This window comes from Nematostella vectensis, chromosome 12, assembly GCF_932526225.1.
Source record: "Nematostella vectensis chromosome 12, jaNemVect1.1, whole genome shotgun sequence".
In the NCBI taxonomy this organism is placed as follows: domain Eukaryota; kingdom Metazoa; phylum Cnidaria; class Anthozoa; order Actiniaria; family Edwardsiidae; genus Nematostella; species Nematostella vectensis.
The window spans coordinates 10,669,554-10,692,414 of NC_064045.1; the positions used below are offsets into that span (position 1 = coordinate 10,669,554).

Consider the following 22,861-nt stretch of genomic DNA (forward strand, 5'->3'; position numbering starts at 1 on the left):
GTTTTAAAAGTTCCGTGTATTTATTTTTCCCATATACTTGTCACATGTTCGCTTGTTCTATCTCCTCGATTAAAACCTTAGATAGAGGAAATTTGCAAACACAGTATAGGGAATAATGTGCGAATACTTTTATACGGCATAACGAAATGATTTGCTTGAAAATCTTCAAAATCCTAAATATTGTTTTCTTTTTTAATGATAATTCTCAAGCGCTTTAAGACGGGAACTCAAGAGATTTTTTTGATGAGTTTATTATACCTACTCTTGTAACCATTACACAGTAAAATCCAAAAATAACTCCTTCGTACCGAAAACCTTGAAAAGCGGGCAAAATATGACGTTTAATTCACCAAATCAAGTTGAATTCATAAAGACTCTCAACTTATGACAGGTAACCCGAGTTTCAATTCTTTGTTTTTACATTATTTTCGTGTGGTGCATTAATTCTGCGAGTTTTAAATTTTCAACGAACTAGTTTGGACAGCGCGCGCTAATTTTATGACGTCGTTTGCAGGAATGACGTAACAATAAACATTTTCTAATTTCGTTCGGAATCTCTTGAATACTGCAATCAGCATCTCAAAGCAAAACCAGTTCTCTCAAGCGCAGATTCGCGAAATCACCGAAAGAAGGCCTATGAAAATTAGCACATTGTTGAGGATGCTTCTCCGTCGACTATTTTGGGGACTTGAGTTGAGTCGATTTGTCGGGCCGATTGTCGGTCAGAGCTTTTGCAAGCTGCGATTTGTCGGGCTTCTGCTTCCGTTTGTGAAGAGAAAAATCGGGCTTGATAAAAGAACCTGTTGCACTCCTACCCTCTGTTGACCGCCAGGCTGGACTGCGATTTGTTGGGCCCCTGCTTCCGTTTTTGGTGAGAAAAATCGCGCACAAACAATTTGTTGATTTGCGTCAGATGTATAGAAGCCGGGCCCACATCGAATGAACGTTCACAGAATTATCCGAACAACTATGCGCGTGTTAATCGACCTATATAGATGAGCTGTTGCCTTCTTTGTTTAAGAAACGGGCGCATACGTCGTAAAGAAAAGCTTATCACCTTTTGTGACGGCGTTTGTTTGTTCACACTTATTATGTTGGATGCTATATGTGATTGAAGCCAAATTTGGGAGCAGTCTGGATGCATTTTGTTTTTCATGCCACTTTTTCTCTATCTTCACATTTCAGGAATCTGTTTTTCGGTGATTACATGGCGCCAGAGTCCCCTGACAAGATCTACGATGAAGTGTCAGACTTGAAAGCCCTCACCACGCAGATGGAAGCGTAAGTGAGCTCACCTTCCCTATGTCTTCCCACACCTTTTGCGACGCGCGCATGAAACCGAGTTCAGGTAGAAAAAATTGTAAACAAGATGGCGAAGTTTGCTCCCTGATCTCGGTTTCACGTGAGCGTCGCAAAGGGTTGTGGGAAAACATGGGTATGGTAAAATTCCATTAAGAAGGACACCCTCGGGACACATCTCCTCATGAATGGGATCTCCTTAAAAAGGCTGTTAAGATTTACACAGAATGTATCGAGTTTTCTTTTATCAGGACTTTGAAAAATGCCCTCAATAACGAGTCGTTTGTTTCAAGCGGTTAAAGATTGACTTAAAGAGGGTTTTAATGTATCTTTGAATCATAGCTAATTGAACCCGGTTAATGATGACACTCCAAAGATCTTCCTAATTTATTATCATGGTGATGGCAAGAAGATGTATGATGTTTTTTTTTTTATTGGGGGGGGGCTGGAAAGCCTGAGAAGCGTTTCTGTGGAGTTTCAGCATAGAAAGAACAAAGATCAAGATTTTCGGATCTTCGGTCTTCCTCTGCTGAAACTCTATAGGCTATTATTGTGTGGGTATCTATAATCTTTCTTTGTTTGGGGCTCAATTTTGATGTAAATGTATTGCGAGTCTTGGTCCTGTGCTCTCAGTCATCGACTCCTTTTCTTCAGGTATCTAGATGAGTATAACCAGATGAGTAAGACTCCCATGTCTCTTGTCATGTTCAAGTTCGCCATCGAACACATCTCTCGGGTCAGCCGGGTCCTCAAACAAGACAATGGTCACTGCCTTCTTGTAGGTAAGGTGTCAAGCAACAAAAAAAATGGGTAACGTTATTATAAACCGGAGTCATTGGAAGTCAGTTTTTGATTAATGACCTGTTTGGTGTGATTATTTAGGTATCGGCGGAAGCGGTCGGCAAAGCGCTACTCGTCTGGCCACCTTCATGGCAGACTACGACTTGTTCCAGATCGAGATTACGAAGAACTACACCAAGACTGAGTGGAGAGATGACCTTAAAAAGGTGAGGTTAGACACAGAAGGACGCACAGACAGACACACAGATATACAGATAGGCATGGACAAACGATCTGGTAGACACAGATAGACAGACGGACACACAGATAGATAGACACGGCCGGACAGACATATTGACACGGACAGACGGTCGGATAGACAAACGGACACACTGATAGATGCAGAGGGACATACATATAGGCACAGACTGACATGGACAGAAAGACATAGACACAGACGGAGACGCAGATAGGCAGATAGCACAGACTGACACAGATAGACACGGATGGGCAAACATATAGACACAGTATGACACACAGATAGACACAGACAGACAGTCGAATAGACACAGACTGACACACAGATACGGACAGACGGTCAGATAGAAATAGACGGACGGATTGGGGACCGACGAAATCCCGAATCATTTTAGGTGTCTGATTAGATGGCCAGATAGATGGATGGATGGAGAGACAAGCAGACACCCGGATAAAAAGACAAACAGATACAGATTGACAATCGTAAAGCCGGATAGTTGTAAAAATACCCATAGGACCATTACATAAGAAGATAATCAACTAGACAAAAAAACGGGACTTGTACGTGTCCGTCTCTGTTCTCTCTTTTCTTTTCTTATGAAAAGCCATCCCTAAAACTCTCTTTCCAGATGCTGATCAAGGCGGGTGTGGATGGAAAGCCCACGGTCTTCCTGTTCAGCGATAATCAGATCAAGGAGGAGTCGTTCGTAGAGGACATCAATATGATTCTTAATACAGGTGACGTGCCTAACATCTTCGCTGCCGACGAGAAGGCGGACGTCATTGAGAAGATGCAGACTGTGGCTAGGGTTGAGGTTGGTGTGCGCTTATTTGCCATTTTTTTACCGCTGTACCACCGCTTGGAACCCTTAGGGATTTCATTTATATTCCAAATATTAATAACGATCAGGGTTACTTTCGAAATTTCAGCGAACTTAATAAAGATGCTTTAAAATGTATTATGAGTTTTCTGCCCTGGCCGTTAAGCCTTCTCGGTATATACCTTAGTATATAAAACTCGGGAGCCTCGCAAAAACAAGCGATTTGATTAGTTGAGAAACTCGGGATAAAATACAATATACACCGAGGTGGATATTTTCCTGCGCCCCGAAATCAAGCAAAATGGCTGGTGTAAAAGCCGATTTGCAAGTGTTTCCGAAAAAATAAAATTGCTCTAAAGCTCGTTTTATATACTAAAAAACTATACCATTTCCATTTCGGCTGATAGTGGCTTTAAAAATATTTCGCCACTATCCACCTCAATGGAAATGGTATAATTGTTAAATATATCATATAGCTGATCTATTTTAATTAAGGCTACAATCGCAAAAAAAAAACATGTCGTAACCCGTGGTGATTCATGGGTAGGAAATAAGCGAAGCGAATAAGCAAATAAGCGTTACATTAAAACATTACCAGGTTTGCAAATCTGTACGCTACCCATAAACCACTGCGCTCTTCAACACATGGACTCTCCAAGTGAAACCTTATTTGAAGCAGTGGGTCCGCCATACCTTGAACTCTGTCAAGCGCGGCCAAACATAGTTAAGCGGTTAGCAGTTGGTAAGATGGCTCAAAATAGAATCTAGCTTAATCATAGTCAGTTTAGTTCACCAGGAGCTCGAGTTATCCAAGTTCTCAGGAATCCATGGTAGTTTGACACCCGGTCTCATGTTTGAACAGGGTAAGAAGATTGATGCCACACCGCTAGCCATGTACAACTTCTTCATTGATCGCGTGCGGTGCAACTTGCATGTGGTACTGGCCATGAGCCCTATCGGCGACGCCTTCAGGAACCGACTGCGCATGTTCCCTTCTCTTATCAACTGCTGCACCATAGACTGGTTCCAGGTAAGAACCTAGAGATTAGGCTGAAATTTGGCATTTAAGCACTCTTTGTATAAGAACCTAATTAGCCTGGAAGGGGAGAATAGGTTTTTATTTGAAAAATCACGCTGTTTTGTCAAAATTCTGGTTTACGGTTGATTACAAGAAAGATCATGATGATGATGATGATGATCATAATCATCACCATTATCAGCAATAACAGCAAATGGCCGAGAATTCATCGCCTAACTCTTTCCCCAAATTTCTGGCTTGTCCCTTACTATTACCACGCCCTCAACACCATAATTCACACAAATCCCTTCACAACCATAGCCAACAAAACAACGCCTTCAACACCATAATTCACACAAATCCCTTCACAACCATAGCCAACAAAACCATGACCTCAACACAATAATTCACACAAATCCCTTCACAACCATAGCCAACAAAACCATGACCTCAACACCGTATTTCACACAAATCCCTTCACAACCATAGCCAACAAAACCATGACCTCAACACCATAATCCACACAAATCCCTTCACAACCATAGCCAACAAAACCATGACCTTAACTCCATAATCCACACAATCCCTTCACAACCATAGCCAACAAAACCATTACCTCAACAACATAATCTACACAATCCCTTCACAACCATAGCCAACAAAACCATGATCTCAACACCATAATTCACAAAAATCCCTTCACAACCATAGCCAACAAAACCATGACATTAACACCGTATTTCACACAAATCCCTTCACAACCATAGCCAACAAAACCATAACCTCAACACCGTATTTCACACAAATCCCTTCACAACCATAGCCAACAAAACCATGACCTCAACACCGTATTTCACACAAATCCCTTCACAACCATAGTCAACAAAACCATGACCTCAACACCATAATTCACACAAATCCCTTCGCAACCATAGCCAACAAAACCATGACCTCAACACCGTATTTCACACAAATCCCTTCACAACCATAGCCAACAAAACCATGACCTCAACACCATAATTCACACAAATCCCTTCACAACCATAGCCAACAAAACCATGACCTCAACACCATAATTCACACAAATCCCTTCACAACCATAGCCAACAAAACCATGACCTTAACACCATAATTCACACAAACCCCTTCACAACCATAGCCAACAAAACCATGACCTCAACACCATAATTCACAAAAATCCCTTCACAACCATAGCCAACAAAACCATGACATTAACACCGTATTTCACACAAATCCCTTCACAACCATAGCCAACAAAACCATAACCTCAACACCGTATTTCACACAAATCCCTTCACAACCATAGCCAACAAAACCATGACCTCAACACCGTATTTCACACAAATCCCTTCACAACCATAGTCAACAAAACCATGACCTCAACACCCTATTTCACACAAAGCCCTTCACAACCATAGTCAACAAAACCATGACCTCAACACCATAATTCACACAAATCCCTTCGCAACCATAGCCAACAAAACCATGACCTCAACACCGTATTTCACACAAATCCCTTCACAACCATAGTCAACAAAACCATGACCTCAACACCATAATTCACACAAATCCCTTCACAACCATTGCCAACAAAACCATGACCTCAACACCATAATTCACACAAATCCTTTCACAACCATAGCCAACAAAACCATGACCTCAACACCCTATTTCACACAAAGCCCTTCACAACCATAGTCAACAAAACCATGACCTCAACACCATAATTCACACAAATCCCTTCGCAACCATAGCCAACAAAACCATGACCTCAACACCGTATTTCACACAAATCCCTTCACAACCATAGTCAACAAAACCATGACCTCAACACCATAATTCACACAAATCCCTTCACAACCATAGCCAACAAAACCATGACCTCAACACCGTATTTCACACAAATCCCTTCACAACCGTAGCCAACAAAACCATGACCTCAACACCATAATTCACACAAATCCCTTCACAACCATAGCCAACAAAACCATGACCTCAACACCATATTTCACACAAATCCCTTCACAACCATAGCCAACAAAACCATGACCTCAACACCGTATTTCACACAAATCCCTTCACAACCATAGTCAACAAAACCATGACCTCAACACCATAATTCACACAAATCCCTTCACAACCATAGCCAACAAAAGCATGACCTCAACACCGTATTTCACACAAATCCCTTTTACAACCATAGTCAACAAAACCATGACCTCAACACCATAATTCACACAAATCCCTTCACAACCATAGCCAACAAAACCATGACCTCAACGCCGTATTTCACACAAATCTCTTCACAACCATAGTCAACAAAACCATGACCTCAACACCATAATTCACACAAATCCCTTCACAACCATAGCCAACAAAACCATGACCTCAACACCGTATTTCACACAAATCCCTTCACAACCATAGCCAACAAAACCATGACCTCAACATCATAATTCACACAAATCCCTTCACAACCATAGCCAACAAAACCATGACCTCAACACCATATTTCACACAAATCCCTTCACAACCATAGCCAACAAAACCATGACCTCAACACCGTATTTCACACAAATCCCTTCACAACCATAGCCAACAAAACCATGACCTCAACACCATAATTCACACAAATCCCTTCACAACCATAGCCAACAAAACCATGACCTCAACACCGTATTTCACACAAATCCCTTCACAACCATAGCCAACAAAACCATGACCTCAACACCATAATTCACACAAATCCCTCCACAACCATAGCCAACAAAACCATGACCTCAACACCGTATTTCACACAAATCCCTTCACAACCATAGCCAACAAAACCATGACCTCAACACCATAATTCACACAAATCCCTTCACAACCATAGCCAACAAAACCATGACCTCAACACCGTATTTCACACAAATCCCTTCACAACCATAGCCAACAAAACCATGACCTCAACACCATAATTCACACAAATCCCTTCACAACCATAGCCAACAAAACCATGACCTCAACAACATAATCTACACAATCCCTTCACAACCATATAGCCAACAAATCCATGACCTCAACAACATAATCCACACAAATCCCTTCACAACCATAGCCAACAAAACCATTACCTCAACAACATAATCTACACAATCCCTTCACAACCATAGCCAACAAAACCATGACCTCAACAACATAATCTACACAATCCCTTCACAACCATAGCCAACAAAACCATGACCTCAACACCATAATCCACACAAATCCCTTCACAACCATAGCCAACAAAACCATGACCTTAACTCCATAATCCACACAATCCCTTCACAACCATAGCCAACAAAACCATGACCTCAACAACATAATCCACGCAAATCCCTTCACAACCTTAGCCAACAAAATCATGATCTCGACAATATAATTATCCACACAACCAAAGCCAAAACCATGATCTCGACATCATACGATCATCATCAGATCCTTTGCAATATTCTAAATCTCCACGCTCATCTCACTGTACACTATACACTTTACAACTGACATGACGGAAAAACCTGGAAAACGCGCAATTCCAGATAGAGAGAGAAGACAAGAATTTCTTACAATGGCTCTAGGTTCCTTGTATTGCAGAATGATTTTCAAAACACAAATAACGTGAGGCCGAAGTGCACATAACCAGATATTTTTTCCTTGATCGTCATTGCCCTGTGTATCAATTCAGGGACGAAAAGCTCAAATTTCAATGACACTTTTCAAAAAGTCGCATCAATTTTAAAAAAGTCGCACTTGATATTTTGTTTGCTATAAGTACTAAGTACTCAGAGGAATTCTCCGCCTTATTCGATGTGAAATGGGCTTATTTGAAGCGTCACGTCATGTTTTTCCGTCATGTCTGTACGACTGTAGGCTTGGCCCGAGGACGCGCTTGAGATGGTGGCGAACAAATTCCTAGAAGAGGTGGACATATCTCTCGAGGTGAAGAAGCAGTGTGTATTCATGTGCAAGTATTTCCACGAGAGCGTCAGGATGTTGTCTGAGAGGTAAGCACATACCTCGCAAGGGTGGAAAGGGACGAAGTCCCTTTATGACCCAGGAAAGAAGGGAAAAGAAAAGAATGAAGAACGATGAGAATTTCGTATTTTAAAATTCTGCAATAGTACGACCAGACTGTCGATCCACGTAGGTCGAATTAAAAAAAGACAGAATGTGCATGTAGCGGTGAAGTCAATTTTCTCGTAAAAATGGGTAGTTATTCAGTTTTCCATCTTTCCTGCAAAAATTGTGCAAAAGTTACTCCTTCAGCCTACGTAGAACGAACACCTTCACCTTATCTCCTCGACCCTGAAACACCGTCTCGCCCGCTTCGCTGTCGTTGGCCTTGTTAAAGGCCAATAGCGCTGCAATTTTCTCCATTCCTGCACAATATCCAGTCTTGCCAAGCGTCTGTTTCCATCGGTTAGTTCAAGCGAGCAACTGAGAAATTTTCAATTAAAGATCGTCAATAATGTATCAGTTTTCTTGGAAATAGTCGTTTTTTAATGTTGACAATAACAAGTAAATGGTTAATTGGGATCCCTATTGGCCTGGCTAACGCTGACCTTAATCTGTTTCTGCAGATACTACGAGACGCTGCGTCGCCATAATTACGTCACGCCTACGTCATATCTGGAGTTGATTATGACGTTTAAGACGTTACTGGATATCAAGCGTAATGAGATTCTTGCGCTGAAGAACAGATATCTTACAGGTACTTCCACAGCCACTCACGTTTTCAGCTGAGAAACAGGTCATTTAGGGAAAGAAAACCAAGAGAAGGCGTTTATGGGACAGGGGGCCCACGTGTAGATATAGAGGAAAAGGGGACTGGGGAGGAGACCATCCCGATGTGTGCTTTTTTTTCTCTCTGCCTTGTCAAATGTTCTGTTATCTACATAGATTAGCACATCACTTAACAGTTTCGTACAACTTTTGTTCCAATTCTCGCGCTGTAGACGAAATAGGGAAGGACCCGGGAATGGCCCAGAAGAGCCAATCGTTTTTTTTAAACATAATGCTGCTTGTCAGACAATTGAGGTCTCGGGAGACTCAGTATATACCTGTGCCATGCAAAGTATTTACTATGCTCTTATACGCATCAGGTCTTGAGAAGCTCGAGTTCGCGGCATCACAGGTTTCCGTGATGCAGAAAGAGCTAAGCGACCTGCAGCCCGAACTGATCCAGACATCCGCTGAGACCGAGAAGCTTATGGTTAAGATCGAGCAGGATACCGTGGAGGTCGAGGCCAAGAAAGAGGTACGTGATTCAGGAAATGGGTTGTAAGGGTAGGATAAAAGAGGAAGGGAAGTAGTAGGGGGTAGATGGCAAAGGTTATAGAGATGCGACGAGAGAAATGGAGGATCATGAACAAGCAGGATTGCTTGGAGGTCGAGGCCAAGAAAGTCGGTGATATTAGGGGAGAAGAAATAGGCGGTGAAAGGGCGTGGTGAAGTCAAGAGAATGTTGCACTGAACAATAGACGGAAAACAAGAAAAGGGGTACAGACGAAAAAGATCGAGGACAGGGAAGAGGCATGCCATGGAGGGAAGAAGGGCGGGTTATGAAGAAGCATGGTGAGATAGATTAATAGAGAGAAAAGATAAGGGGCTAGATTGAGCGTTGGAATAAGGGAATGGTCAGGGTAAAAGTGAAACAAATTCCGTGTCAAATTCTTGGTCAAGGCGTTCAAAGTTCCCTCTCCTCATCAAACCTTATCATTCTTCTCCAGATTGTGGCTGCAGACGAGGCGGTAGCCAATGAAGCCGCCGGCGTGGCACAGGGGATCAAAGAGGAGTGCGAAGGGGACCTTGCTGAGGCCCTGCCCGCTCTGGAAGCGGCCCTCAAGGCTTTGGACACACTCAAGCCAAGTGACATATCCATGGTTAAGTCTATGAAGGTAAGAAACAATAGACAATGAGAGGAAAGTCCATACACAAATGTCCTCTTCCCTATTTTTATTTTTATTTTATTTTCTTTAGCACAAAATAAAATGGGATACACGCTTTGTTTCTATCTGGCATTGAAATTAAAGATTTTATTTGAACCCAATCCGTGGTCAATCTCCAGGCGCAGTGAATAAACCACAAGTCTAAAAACCATTATTTTTACCTACATTAGTCTCCCGCCAGTTGTCTTTTGAGATAGTCACACTTCCCTCCCAACGAGGGAGGCTGGGCTAAAAACTCCCTACTTCGCGTGTTTTCTTAGAATCCTCCCAGCGCGGATAATAAGTCACTGTTTTAAAACGTGTATTTCTTTCTTCCCCCTTGTTTTCTTAGAATCCTGGCGTTGCGCTGGATAAATTACATGTCCCAAAACCTTTTTTCTACCTTATATATTTTTATTTCTTAGAATACTCCCGGCGCGGATAATAAGTCACTGTTTTAAAACCTGTGTTTTTTTTCTTCCCCCTTGTTTTCTTAGAATCCTGGCGTTGCGCTGGATAAATTACATGTCCCAAAACCTTTATTTCTATCTTCTATGTTTTTAGTTCTTAGAATTCTCCCGGCGCGGATAATAAGTCACTGTTTTTAAACCTGTATTTCTTTCTTCTCCCTGGTTTTCTTAGAATCCTGGCGTTGCGCTGGATAAATTACATGTCCCAAAACCTTTATTTCTATCTTCTATGTTTTTATTTCTTAGAATCCTCCCGGCGCGGATAATAAGTCACTGTTTTTAAACCTGTATTTCTTTCTTCCCCCTGGTTTTCTTAGAATCCTGGCGTTGCGCTGGATAAATTACATGTCCCAAAACCTTTATTTCTATCTTCTATGTTTTTATTTCTTAGAATCCTCCCGGCGCGGTGAAACTAGTAATGGAAGCCGTCTGCATAATGAAGAGTGTGAAACCCGAGCGCAAACCCGACCCATCGGGATCCGGGCGCATGATCGAGGACTACTGGGGGTCGTCTCAGAAAATTCTAGGAGACATGAAATTCCTGGACTCGCTCAAGGCGTATGACAAGGATAACATCCCTGTACCAGTCATGAAAAAGATCCGAGAAAAGTGAGTGCTTAATTACCATGTAGCAGACTTTAAGGACTCATACAAAATACTGCACTAAGAAATCACTTGCGTTTTTGAGTGGTAAACGCCCGCCAAAATAAACACAGATATGATTTGTAAGAGCTGAATAAGTGTTGCTATTTTGCCGCCAAAAGCCGGAGCTTGCACGAGTTTGCCATCCAAAAAGTCATGTGATTTGCTAGTTCAAGTCGCCTACTGAAGGTTGTAAGCGCCAATCCACCCACGAGCCAACCTTCATTATGATATCTTTAAAGATCTTTAAATCTTTGTATATTTCACTGTTTAAAAATCATTGTCATAACAAATAGAAAGCTTTAATAAATGCGGTTAAGTTTTGTTAAATTGTCATGAAATGCTAACTTGAAAGGGTCGAAATTCGGTGATACTTTTATTCAGTGTCGCTCTCATCCGATGGAAAAAAAGTATCTAAAAAGTAAAGTAGATTGTTAGTCAACATTAAAAGAAATCAACAAAATAATAAGTATTTTGTGTGATTTTTCATCCTAATGATCAGCTTAAAAAGAAGTCTCATTTAAGGCCATAATGGCGTAACTGGAAGAACGTTTCTCTGTATTACTTTTCTTTCAACAGTTCCATAAATAAGTCTCATGGTGTCATACATGAATTGTATTGCGGGTGATAAAGTTAACTAGTTAACTACATTATTTGGCGGGGTCAATAGGCTGTTGAAAAAGATTCACTTCTCCTGTGGGGTGTCTGATTAAAAAGTTTGTCTGCTTTTAGGTACGTAACAAACCCGGAGTTCAATCCGGACAACATTCGGACAGTATCGTCTGCTTGTGAGGGTCTGTGCAAGTGGGTACGAGCCATGGAGGTCTACGACAGAGTGGCTAAGGTACATGCGCGTCCTTCAGTGGAGGTCTTTTGTAGCGCTTATAACAATGAACTGAGTCGCTAAGGTACATGTGCGTACTTCAGTGGAGGTCTTTTGTAGCGCTTATAACAATGAACTGAGTCGCTAAGGTACATGTGCGTACTTCAGTGGAGGTCTTTTGTAGCGCTCATAACAATGAACTGAGTCGCTAAGGTACATGTGCGTACTTCAGTGGAGGTCTTTTGTAGCGCTCATAACAATGAACTGAGTCGCTAAGGTACATGTGCGTACTTTAGTGGAGGTCTTTTGTAGCGCTTTTAACAATGAACTGAGTCGCTAAGGTGCATGTGCGTACTTCAGTGGAGGTCTTTTGTAGCGCTTTTAACAATGAACTGAGTCGCTAAGGTGCATGTGCGTACTTCAGTGGAGGTCTTTTGTAACGCTCATAACAATGAACTGAGTCGCTAAGATGCATGTGCATACTTCAGTGGAGGTCTTTTGTAGCGCTCATAACAATGAACTGAGTCGCTAAGGTACATGTGCGTACTTCAGTGGAGGTCTTTTGTAGCGCTCATAACAATGAACTGAGTCGCTAAGGTACATGTGCGTACTTCAGTGGAGGTCTTTTGTAGCGCTCATAACAATGAACTGAGTCGCTAAGGTGCATGTGCGTACTTCAGTGGAGGTCTTTTGTAGCGCCCATAACAATGAACTGAGTCGCTAAGGTACATGTGCGTACTTCAGTGGAGGTCTTTTGTAGCGCTCATAACAATGAACTGAGTCGCTAAGGTGCATGTGCGTACTTCAGTGGAGGTCTTTTGTAGCGCTCATAACAATGAACTGAGTCGCTAAGGTACATGCGCGTACTTCAGTGGAGGTCTTTTGTAGCGCTTATAACAATGAACTGAGTCGCTAAGGTACATGCGCGTACTTTAGTGGAGGTCTTTTGTAGCGCTTATAACAATGAACTGAGTCGCTAAGGTACATACGCGTACTTCAGTGGAGGTCTTTTGTAGCGCTCATGACAATGAACTGAGTCGCTAAGGTACATGCGCGTACTTCAGTGGAGGTCTTTTGTAGCGCTCATAACAATGAACTGAGTCGCTAAGGTACATGCGCGTACTTCAGTGGAGGTCTTTTGTAGCGCTCATAACAATGAACTGAGTCGCTAAGGTGCATGTGCATACTTCAGTGAAGGTCTTTTGTAGCGCTTATGACAATATGGAATCTGATAAGTCATGTCAGTCAGATGGGTACTGTCTGTCGCATGTGTCAGTCGAATCTATATTGATGAGTTTAGTAAGTGTCCAATTGGCATGCTGTAAATCTTACATTTTCCCCTTCAGGTTGTTGCCCCCAAGAAAGAAAAGCTAGCCGCTGCAGAGGCAGAGCTCGCGATCCAGATGGAAAAACTCAACTTGAAGCGTGCGGAGCTGAAGGAGGTCGCTGACAAGCTGCAGGCTCTGAATGACGAGTTCGATGCCATGACAACCAAGAAGAAAGAACTGGAGGCAAATATCGATCTGTGTGAGAAAAAGCTGGATCGCGCAGAAAAGCTGATTGGGGGACTGGGTGGGGAGAAGGAGCGTTGGACGGAGACTGCACGATTGCTTGAGGATAGGTAGGCGGCTGCTTCTTTTTGTTGAGCGAAAACGGAAGTATGGGGGAAGGGTATTTTTCCCATGTCGACCTGATAGGGATGCTTGTCGTATTTTTTAGGGGTCAAAATCGGGGCTCTGCCTCTCGGGCTTGCGGAAGCACTCGTGTTTCGTACTGTTTTAAACACCTATTCATTTTATTATTGTGCCCCCTAGATGAAATTAATGGCTTCATCTTCTAGTCACCTATCTCTTGGAAATGAGAACCTGACTTGTATCAATAAATAAATAAATTTCTATCGATATAAGACTCTGGTCAATAATTTCCAACTGCTAAACCGCTTCCCGGCTTCCGTCATTCAAGCTAATGGAATTTGGTGTTTTTTTATTGGTCAGCGCCTTGCGGAGAGGTGGCGAGATTTGAAGCCATTTCAGTGCTGGCCAATGAATCTGCTTCAAAGATTTTTGAATGACTTAAGCCAGAAGGCGATTTAAGTGTTCAAAATCTTCGGCAAGAGATCGCAGAATATTGAAATTTTCGAACTCAAACCTGGTGTGTCCATGTTTGTTTACAGCCGTCATGCCAAATTTTGAAACTTCCCGTTTTACCATCAAGTCTCAAGCTTCAAACCGTTTAAAAGGCTCAAATGTGGTACTAGGGCAATAGGATATTGATTACATAGCTGTAGAGAGATGTTTTAATCACAAAAAGTTTTCGTTTCTGAGCCAGTCGTACGACGATTCACGACATGCTTCTCAGCCAATGAGAGCATGCATAGCATAAATAATAAACTTTTTTATAAGGGAACGAAACCTCTTCTTACAACTTCCATGGCCATCTCTGTTTCCAGGTTTTTCAAGGTCACTGGTGATGTCCTCCTTTCGTCTGGGGAAGTTGCCTATCTCGGGCCATTCACCGTTGACTTCAGAAATGTACGTACACCCCAACCTCCCCTCCCTCCTCCCCTCCCCCCATGTGTATGCCGTATTGGGCATGCGCTCAGACATCCAGGACATACGGCGGGCGAAGGGCTGAACCTTTGCTTGTTTGACAAAATAAAGAGATAGTCATAGTAAAAAGAATAAAATCTAATAAAATCCTTCTAAAACCTTTGGCTTTATGTGTATATTCTCATATTATTAAATGACTTTTATCCCTTTCCTCCCCTCTCATGTATAATATTCATGTGCTTCCCTCCTCTCTCACGTATAATATGTATGTGCTTCCCCCCCCCCTCTCATGTATAATATTCATGTGCTTCCCTCCCCTCTCATGTATAATTTGTATGTGCTTCCCTCCCCTCTCACGTATAATATGTATGTGCTTCCCTCCCCTCTCACGTATAATATGTATGTGCTTCCCTCCTCTCATGTATAATATGGATGTGCTTCCCTCCCCTCTCACGTATAATATGTATGTGCTTCCCTCCCCTCTCATGTATAATATGTATGTGCTTCCCTCCCCTCTCATGTATAATATGTATGTGCTTCCCTCCCCTCTCATGTATAATATGGATGTGCTTCCCTCCTCTCTCATGTATAATATGTATGTGCTTCCCTCCCCTCTCATGTATAATATTCATGTGCTTCCCTCCCCTCTCATGTGTAATATGTATGTGCTTCCCTCCCCTCTCATGTATAATATTCATGTGCTTCCCTCCCCTCTCATGTATAATATGTATGTGCTTCCCCCCCTCTCATGTATAATATTCATGTGCTTCCCTCCCCTCTCATGTATAATTTGTATGTGCTTCCCTCCCCTCTCACGTATAATATGTATGTGCTTCCCTCCCCTCTCACGTATAATATGTATGTCTTCCCTCCTCTCATGTATAATATGGATGTGCTTCCCTCCCCTCTCACGTATAATATGTATGTGCTTCCCTCCCCTCTCATGTATAATATGTATGTGCTTCCCTCCCCTCTCATGTATAATATGTATGTGCTTCCCTCCCCTCTCATGTATAATATGGATGTGCTTCCCTCCCCTCTCATGTATAATATTCATGTGCTTCCCTCCCCTCTCATGTATAATATTCATGTGCTTCCCTCCCCTCTCATGTATAATATGTATGTGCTTCCCTCCCCTCTCATGTATAATATTCATGTGCTTTCCTCCCCTCTCACGTATAATATGTATGTGCTTCCCTCCCCTCTCACGTATAATATGTATGTGCTTCCCTCCCCTCTCACGTATAATATGGATGTGCTTCCCTCCCCTCTCATGTATAATATTCATGTGCTTCCCTCCCCTCTCATGTATAATATTCATGTGCTTCCCTCCCCTCTCACGTATAATATGGATGTGCTTTCCTCCCCTCTCACGTATAATATGGATGTGCTTCCCTCACCTCTCATGTATAATATTCATGTGCTTCCCTCCCCTCTCATGTATAATATTCATGTGCTTCCCTCCCCTCTCACTTATAATATTCATGTGCTTCCCTCCCCTCTCATGTATAATATTCATGTGCTTGCCTCCCCTCTCATGTATATTATGTATGTGCTTCCCTCCCCTCTCATGTATAATATTCATGTGCTCCCCTCCCCTCTCATGTGTAATATGTATCTGCTTCCCTCCCCTCTCATGTATAATATTCATGTGCTTCCCTCCCCTCTCATGTGTAATATGTATGTGCTTCCCTCCCCTCTCATGTATAATATGTATGTGCTTCCCTCCCCTCTCATGTATAATATGTATGTGCTTCCCTCCCCTCTCATGTATAATATGTATGTGCTTCCCTCCCCTCTCATGTATAATATGTATGTGCTTCCCTCCCCTCTCATGTATAATATGTATGTGCTTCCCTCCCCTCTCATGTATAATATGGATGTGCTTCCCTCCTCTCTCATGTATAATATGTATGTGCTTCCCTCCCCTCTCATGTATAATATTCATGTGCTTCCCTCCCCTCTCATGTGTAATATGTATGTGCTTCCCTCCCCTCTCATGTATAATATTCATGTGCTTCCCTCCCCTCTCATGTATAATATGTATGTGCTTCCCCCCCTCTCATGTATAATATTCATGTGCTTCCCTCCCCTCTCATGTATAATTTGTATGTGCTTCCCTCCCCTCTCACGTATAATATGTATGTGCTTCCCTCCCCTCTCACGTATAATATGTATGTCTTCCCTCCTCTCATGTATAATATGGATGTGCTTCCCTCCCCTCTCACGTATAATATGTATGTGCTTCCCTCCCCTCTCATGTATAATATGTATGTGCTTCCCTCCCCTCTCATGTATAATATGTATGTGCTTCCCTCCCCTCTCATGTATAATATGGATGTGCTTCCCTCCCCTCTCATGTATAATATTCATGTGCTTCCCTCCCCTCTCATGTATAATATTCATGTGCTTCCCTCCCCTCTCATGTATAATATGTATGTGCTTCCCTCCCCTCTCATGTATAATATTCATGTGCTTTCCTCCCCTCTCACGTATAATATGTATGTGCTTCCCTCCCCTCTCACGTATAATATGTATGTGCTTCCCTCCCCTCTCACGTATAATATGGATGTGCTTCCCTCCCCTCTCATGTATAATATTCATGTGCTTCCCTCCCCTCTCATGTATAATATTCATGTGCTTCCCTCCCCTCTCACGTATAATATGGATGTGCTTTCCTCCCCTCTCACGTATAATATGGATGTGCTTCCCTCACCTCTCATGTATAATATTCATGTGCTTCCCTCCCCTCTCATGTATAATATTCATGTGCTTCCCTCCCCTCTCACTTATAATATTCATGTGCTTCCCTCCCCTCTCATGTATAATATTCATGTGCTTGCCTCCCCTCTCATGTATATTATGTATGTGCTTCCCTCCCCTCTCATGTATAATATTCATGTGCTCCCCTCCCCTCTCATGTGTAATATGTATCTGCTTCCCTCCCCTCTCATGTATAATATTCATGTGCTTCCCTCCCCTCTCATGTGTAATATGTATGTGCTTCCCTCCCCTCTCATGTATAATATGTATGTGCTTCCCTCCCCTCTCATGTATAATATGTATGTGCTTCCCTCCCCTCTCATGTATAATATGTATGTGCTTCCCTCCCCTCTCACTTATAATATGTATGTGCTTCCCTCCCCTCTCATGTATAATATGTATGTGCTTCCCTCCCCTCTCATGTATAATATTCATGTGCTTCCCTCCTCTCTCACGTATAATATGTATGTGCTTCCCTCCCCTCTCATCTATAATATTCATGTGCTTCCCTCCCCTCTCATGTATAATATGGATGTGCTTCCCTCCCCTCTCATGTATAATATGTATGTGCTTCCCTTCCCTCTCACGTATAATATGTATGTGCTTCCCTCCCCTCTCACGTATAATATGTATGTGCTTCCCTCCCCTCTCATGTATAATATGTATGTGCTTCCCTTCTCTCTCATGTATAATATGTATGTGCTTCCCTCCCCTCTCACGTATAATATGGATGTGCTTCCCTTCTCTCTCATGTATAATATGTATGTGCTTCCCTCCCCTCTCATGTATAATTTGTATGTGCTTCCCTCCCCTCTCATGTATAATATGTATGTGCTTCCCTCCCCTCTCATGTATAATATTCATGTGCTAATATAATATGTTTGTGCTAATATGATTTGATTCACATCCCCTTTCTCCCCCCGTTAGGAATGTATTGACGGCTGGGTAAAAGAGTGCACCACCCGTAAGATCCCGTGCTCAGAGTCCTTCTCGCTCAACGCCACACTCGGCGATGCCGTCAAGATTCGAGCATGGAATATCTGCGGGCTCCCTGTGGATGCATTCTCAGTTGATAACGGGATCATCGTTGACAACGCACGTCGCTGGCCTCTTATGATTGACCCGCAAGGTATGAAATTAGGCGCACTTGGTGGCCACAGTCTTGATTCATGATTTATTTTTTTATTTTAAAGAAGGCCAATCACGCCGCCTTTTTATGCTCAAGCTGAATGACGAGTCACACAAAGCATCAATTTCCACCGGCTAATTCAAGCGAGTAACCAAGATATTGTCAATCAAATTTTGTTTATAATGTATCAGACCTCGTTCGTAGATGGGTATTTTGAAGTTTCCTTGCAAATGAACTGTTGTATTTTCAATGATAAGAAGTGGTGGGTCGACATTCTTTAAGAAATTTCGAAATTCTAAAGACAAATTTTTATACGCTTATTTCAAATTTCGATATAAAAGATCACAATAGTTTTCCGAACTTAGCCGATGGAAATGAATGCTTCCTCGCACTTGATATCTAGCTAGGGTGATAAAATGCCGGCTGACAGATATCCTTTATCTTGGTATCCTAGTATGCATAACTGCCGTAATTAAGGAACTCAAAGGCTGCCTGCTGGGGATCTTTTTCCTTCGTCTTTTTTACGGCCATCTTGAAAAGAACCCTCGGAACACTCATTTTTTTTTTTATTTCGGCATGCATGCGCTCAGCCCAGTCCCCCATAGACCAGTTCGACGAAGTCTGGGGCCTGGACAGTGCTGAATAACGTATGCGCATGCGCGTGCTCTAGGGAAAACAAACACAATCATAGTGTTGAATCGTTCGAGTAAAAGCACAAAAGGCTGACTTCACTCGTTGTTTTGACAAACTGTACAGCATTAAAACCATACTGTACAAAAGGTGACAGATTTGTTTTATTATAAAGGAGTCATGAAGAAAATTTTAGCTTCAGCTTTGCGCTAGTTTTCTTACCATTTACCAAGATGTGACAGTTCGCCGGTAAAATGCCGCCATTTCAAAACAAAAGGGCTGGTTTAACCACGGGCTATAGGATAATCTGACTACGAAATGAAGTCTAATGTCTGGTTAGTGTTGAATAAAGCACGTCACGACGCGCTATGTAACCGCCACCGCCTGGTAAATGAATAACATGGGGAAGGAAAAAAGGCGCCGCTGGGGGTCATGTTACTCAGACAAGACATTAGACTTCATTTCGGAGTCCGATTATCCTATAGCCCGTGGTTTAACCGCGCGGTACTGGAACTAGCCTTGCGTTTTTCAGCACTGCCGCTGGCCTGTGTATTGCACAAAAATGCGCTCAGCGCAGTCTCCCATAGACCAGTTCGACGAATAGTGGCCTATGCACTGCGAGGCAGAGATCAGAACGACTGCATAGTAGAATATTGAATATTGACCTTTCTCATCAGGACAAGCCAACAAGTGGATCAAGAATATGGAGAAGGAGAACAAGTTATCTGTCATCAAGCTGTCGGATGCGAACTATGTACGCACCCTTGAAAACAGCATCACGGTAAGACCATGTCCGCACTCTTGAGAACTGCATCACGGTAAGACCATGTCCGCACTCATGAGAACACCATCACGGTAAGACCATGTCCGCACTCTTGAGAACTGCATCACGGTAAGACCATGTCCTCACCCTTGAAAAGAGCATCACGATAAGACCATGTCCGCACTCTTGAGAACACCATCACGGTAAGACCATGTCCTCACCCTTGAGAACTGCATCACGGTAAGACCATGTCCGCACTCATGAGAACACCATCACGGTAAGACCATGTCCGCACTCATGAGAACACCATCACGGTAAGACCATGTCCGCACTCTTGAGAACTGCATCACGGTAAGACCATGTCCTCACCCTTGAAAAGAGCATCACGATAAGACCATGTCCGCACTCTTGAGAACACCATCACGGTAAGACCATGTCCTCACCCTTGAAAAGAGCATCACGGTAAGACCATGTCCTCACTCATGAGAACACCATCACGGTAAGACCATGTCCTCACCCTTGAAAAGAGCATCACGGTAAGACCATGTCCTCACCCTTGAAAAGAGCATCACGGTAAGACCATGTCCGCAGTCATGAGAACACCATCACGGTAAGACCATGTCCGCACTCATGAGAACACCATCACGGTAAGACCATGTCCGCTCTCTTGAGAACAGCATTAGCCTGCATAGCAAGCTCAAAGGGTTGGGAAAAAAGAGAGACGAGGCGAGGCGCGCGCTAGTGAGAGGGAAAGATGAGGGAGGGCTTGCAGCCGACCCCTGGTTTTTCCGTATAAACGGTAAATTGCATTTTGCTTGGCCGAGAAGCCTTGTGCGCGCTATTCGAGGTTTCGATCATTTCTGGCGTTTTAAATGAATAGAGTTATCACTAATCCTTCTTATTGAATACCTCGAAACCGTTTAGAGATCACGTGACCTTTCTGGGTGGCAAAACAAAAAAATAATCAAACAAAAATATCCGAAATGACTGCGCCCGTCACACCAGAGAACGACGAAAGAATAAAATCTTAAAATGAAACTAAACCCTTTATAAAAAATCAATTCAGGATTTTTTTCTCGTTTACGCTGAATAAGTTGCTTTTTGTTGCTGTTTTTTGCCGCTAAAAGGCTGAGCGCGCGCTAGTTTGCCAACCAAACAGTCACGTGATCTCTTAGCCCAAGTCCCCTGTAGAAGTCCGTTCGTTCCACTCTGCGTCGTCCAGTCCAGAATGCATTGCGTTGTTATATATTTAAACTTGTTTTTTTCAGTTTGGGACCCCTGTATTGCTGGAGAATATCGGAGAGGACCTGGATCCCATTCTTGAGCCTCTGTTGCTTAAACAGACATTTAAGCAAGGCGGAGTCGAGGTATGTTCTTATGGCGAGGCTGTGGTCTCGTTACAAATGTTTCGGTAACGGTTATGCGTTGCCTGAATGTGTGTGCCTGGGATACTGATTTATTATATCGACGCCGACGTGAAAAGAGTTATACGAGCTAAATGATTTATAAGAGTTATATGATCATGATAAATCATATATGATCGCATATGTTTTTCACAGTTTCCTGCAATCAGTAGAAATGTGACGAGTCCCGAAGTATGATCAACCATCTTTTTATGACTTCATTATACCCATAAGCAATGACTGGACTTAGAATTATTCGCCCTCTGCCATTGGCACCGGCAACGTTTATTGAAATTGGTGTATGTCTCATGTCTATCATGTACTTAAATGGTGATTACATTCGTGCGCAGTACCTAAAGCTTGGCGAGAACAGCATCGAGTACTCACGTGACTTCAAGTTCTACATGACAACGCGCCTGCGCAATCCGCACTACCTCCCCGAGATCAGTGTCAAGGTAACGTCAATCATTTCCATTAGTCGTCAAGGCAGCATCAGTCATTTCCATTAGTCGAAAGGCAACATCAGTCGATTCCTTTAGTTCTCAAGGCAACATCAGTCATTTCCTTTAGTTCTCAAGGCAACAGCAGTCATTTTCATTGGTCGTCAAGTAATCATTAATAGGCAACGTCAATCCTTTCCACTCCATCAAAATGTACCAGGTTCTAAACCCCTACACCCCTACAATCCTTAGATCGGTTTCCTTCTTTTTGTTGTATTGTTAGAAAGTGAATACGATTTTACGTTGTTGACACTCTCTCTGTCACTCACTCTCATTTTTTTAGTCTAACCGTGCCCCATTCAAGCCTGGAACCAATCCCTTAGTTGAGTTAAAGTATCTGACGTAGTGACGTTTTGCCGTTTCTAGGTAACGCTGCTCAATTTCATGATCACTCCGCTGGGTCTTGAGGATCAGCTGCTGGGGATCGTCGCCGCGAAAGAGAAACCAGAACTAGAAGAGAAAAAGAACGAACTGATCCTGGAGAGCGCCCACAACAAGAAACAGGTAAAGCAAGGCAAATGGTGAATAACGTTATTAGCGTTATACCCATTTGCAACAAATCTTTTATATCCCACGTAAGAAGCGGGTAGCGGAGTGTGTCTTATTTAACAAATTTCCCATACTCTCTATTATTCGTCTTTTCAGCTCAAAGAAATCGAAGATAAAATCCTGGAAGTACTATCGTCATCCGAGGTAAAAAATCAATGCCTAGTAGAAATACCATCTTCAAAAAAGCGCGCGCTTCAGAACACGCGCGCAAGTCGCCTTACGTAAGTCACCATGTCATAATCGACCAACACATTTATTGCTAGATCTAAGAGCATCTCTCCGGGATTATTTAGGCAATCGAGTTATCATAGTCGACTGTTTTTAACTGTTTGGTTGTGCCTTTTTTCTGATTACAGGGTAACATCCTTGAAGATGAGACAGCGATCAAAGTTTTGTCTTCTTCAAAGGTTTTGTCCGAAGAAATTTCTGCTAAGCAGGTATGACAATTATAGTCATTGAAGAGTCTTGATTTAACTGTTTAGCTATTTCAATGAT

The 22,861-nt window shown here is 42.6% G+C and overlaps 1 protein-coding gene across 3 annotated transcripts in view; it reads left to right on the forward strand.

The window, feature by feature from the left end:
- The window catches only part of LOC5506104 (dynein axonemal heavy chain 3), a 91,246-nt gene that overhangs the window by 47,839 nt on the left and 20,546 nt on the right, over positions 1-22,861 (forward strand). For all 3 annotated transcript variants that reach the window (XM_048720051.1, XM_048720053.1, XM_048720052.1), the window contains 20 exons: positions 1,186-1,281; positions 1,954-2,081; positions 2,182-2,306; positions 2,967-3,152; positions 4,021-4,188; positions 8,089-8,222; positions 8,799-8,929; positions 9,321-9,475; positions 9,948-10,115; positions 11,007-11,224; positions 11,990-12,101; positions 13,427-13,701; positions 14,530-14,611; positions 18,320-18,521; positions 19,829-19,932; positions 21,183-21,281; positions 21,668-21,772; positions 22,184-22,321; positions 22,463-22,510; positions 22,723-22,803. In XM_048720051.1, coding sequence (XP_048576008.1) covers positions 1,186-1,281; positions 1,954-2,081; positions 2,182-2,306; positions 2,967-3,152; positions 4,021-4,188; positions 8,089-8,222; positions 8,799-8,929; positions 9,321-9,475; positions 9,948-10,115; positions 11,007-11,224; positions 11,990-12,101; positions 13,427-13,701; positions 14,530-14,611; positions 18,320-18,521; positions 19,829-19,932; positions 21,183-21,281; positions 21,668-21,772; positions 22,184-22,321; positions 22,463-22,510; positions 22,723-22,803 — 2,755 coding nt within the window. The remainder of the gene's footprint in view (positions 1-1,185; positions 1,282-1,953; positions 2,082-2,181; positions 2,307-2,966; positions 3,153-4,020; positions 4,189-8,088; positions 8,223-8,798; positions 8,930-9,320; positions 9,476-9,947; positions 10,116-11,006; positions 11,225-11,989; positions 12,102-13,426; positions 13,702-14,529; positions 14,612-18,319; positions 18,522-19,828; positions 19,933-21,182; positions 21,282-21,667; positions 21,773-22,183; positions 22,322-22,462; positions 22,511-22,722; positions 22,804-22,861) is intronic.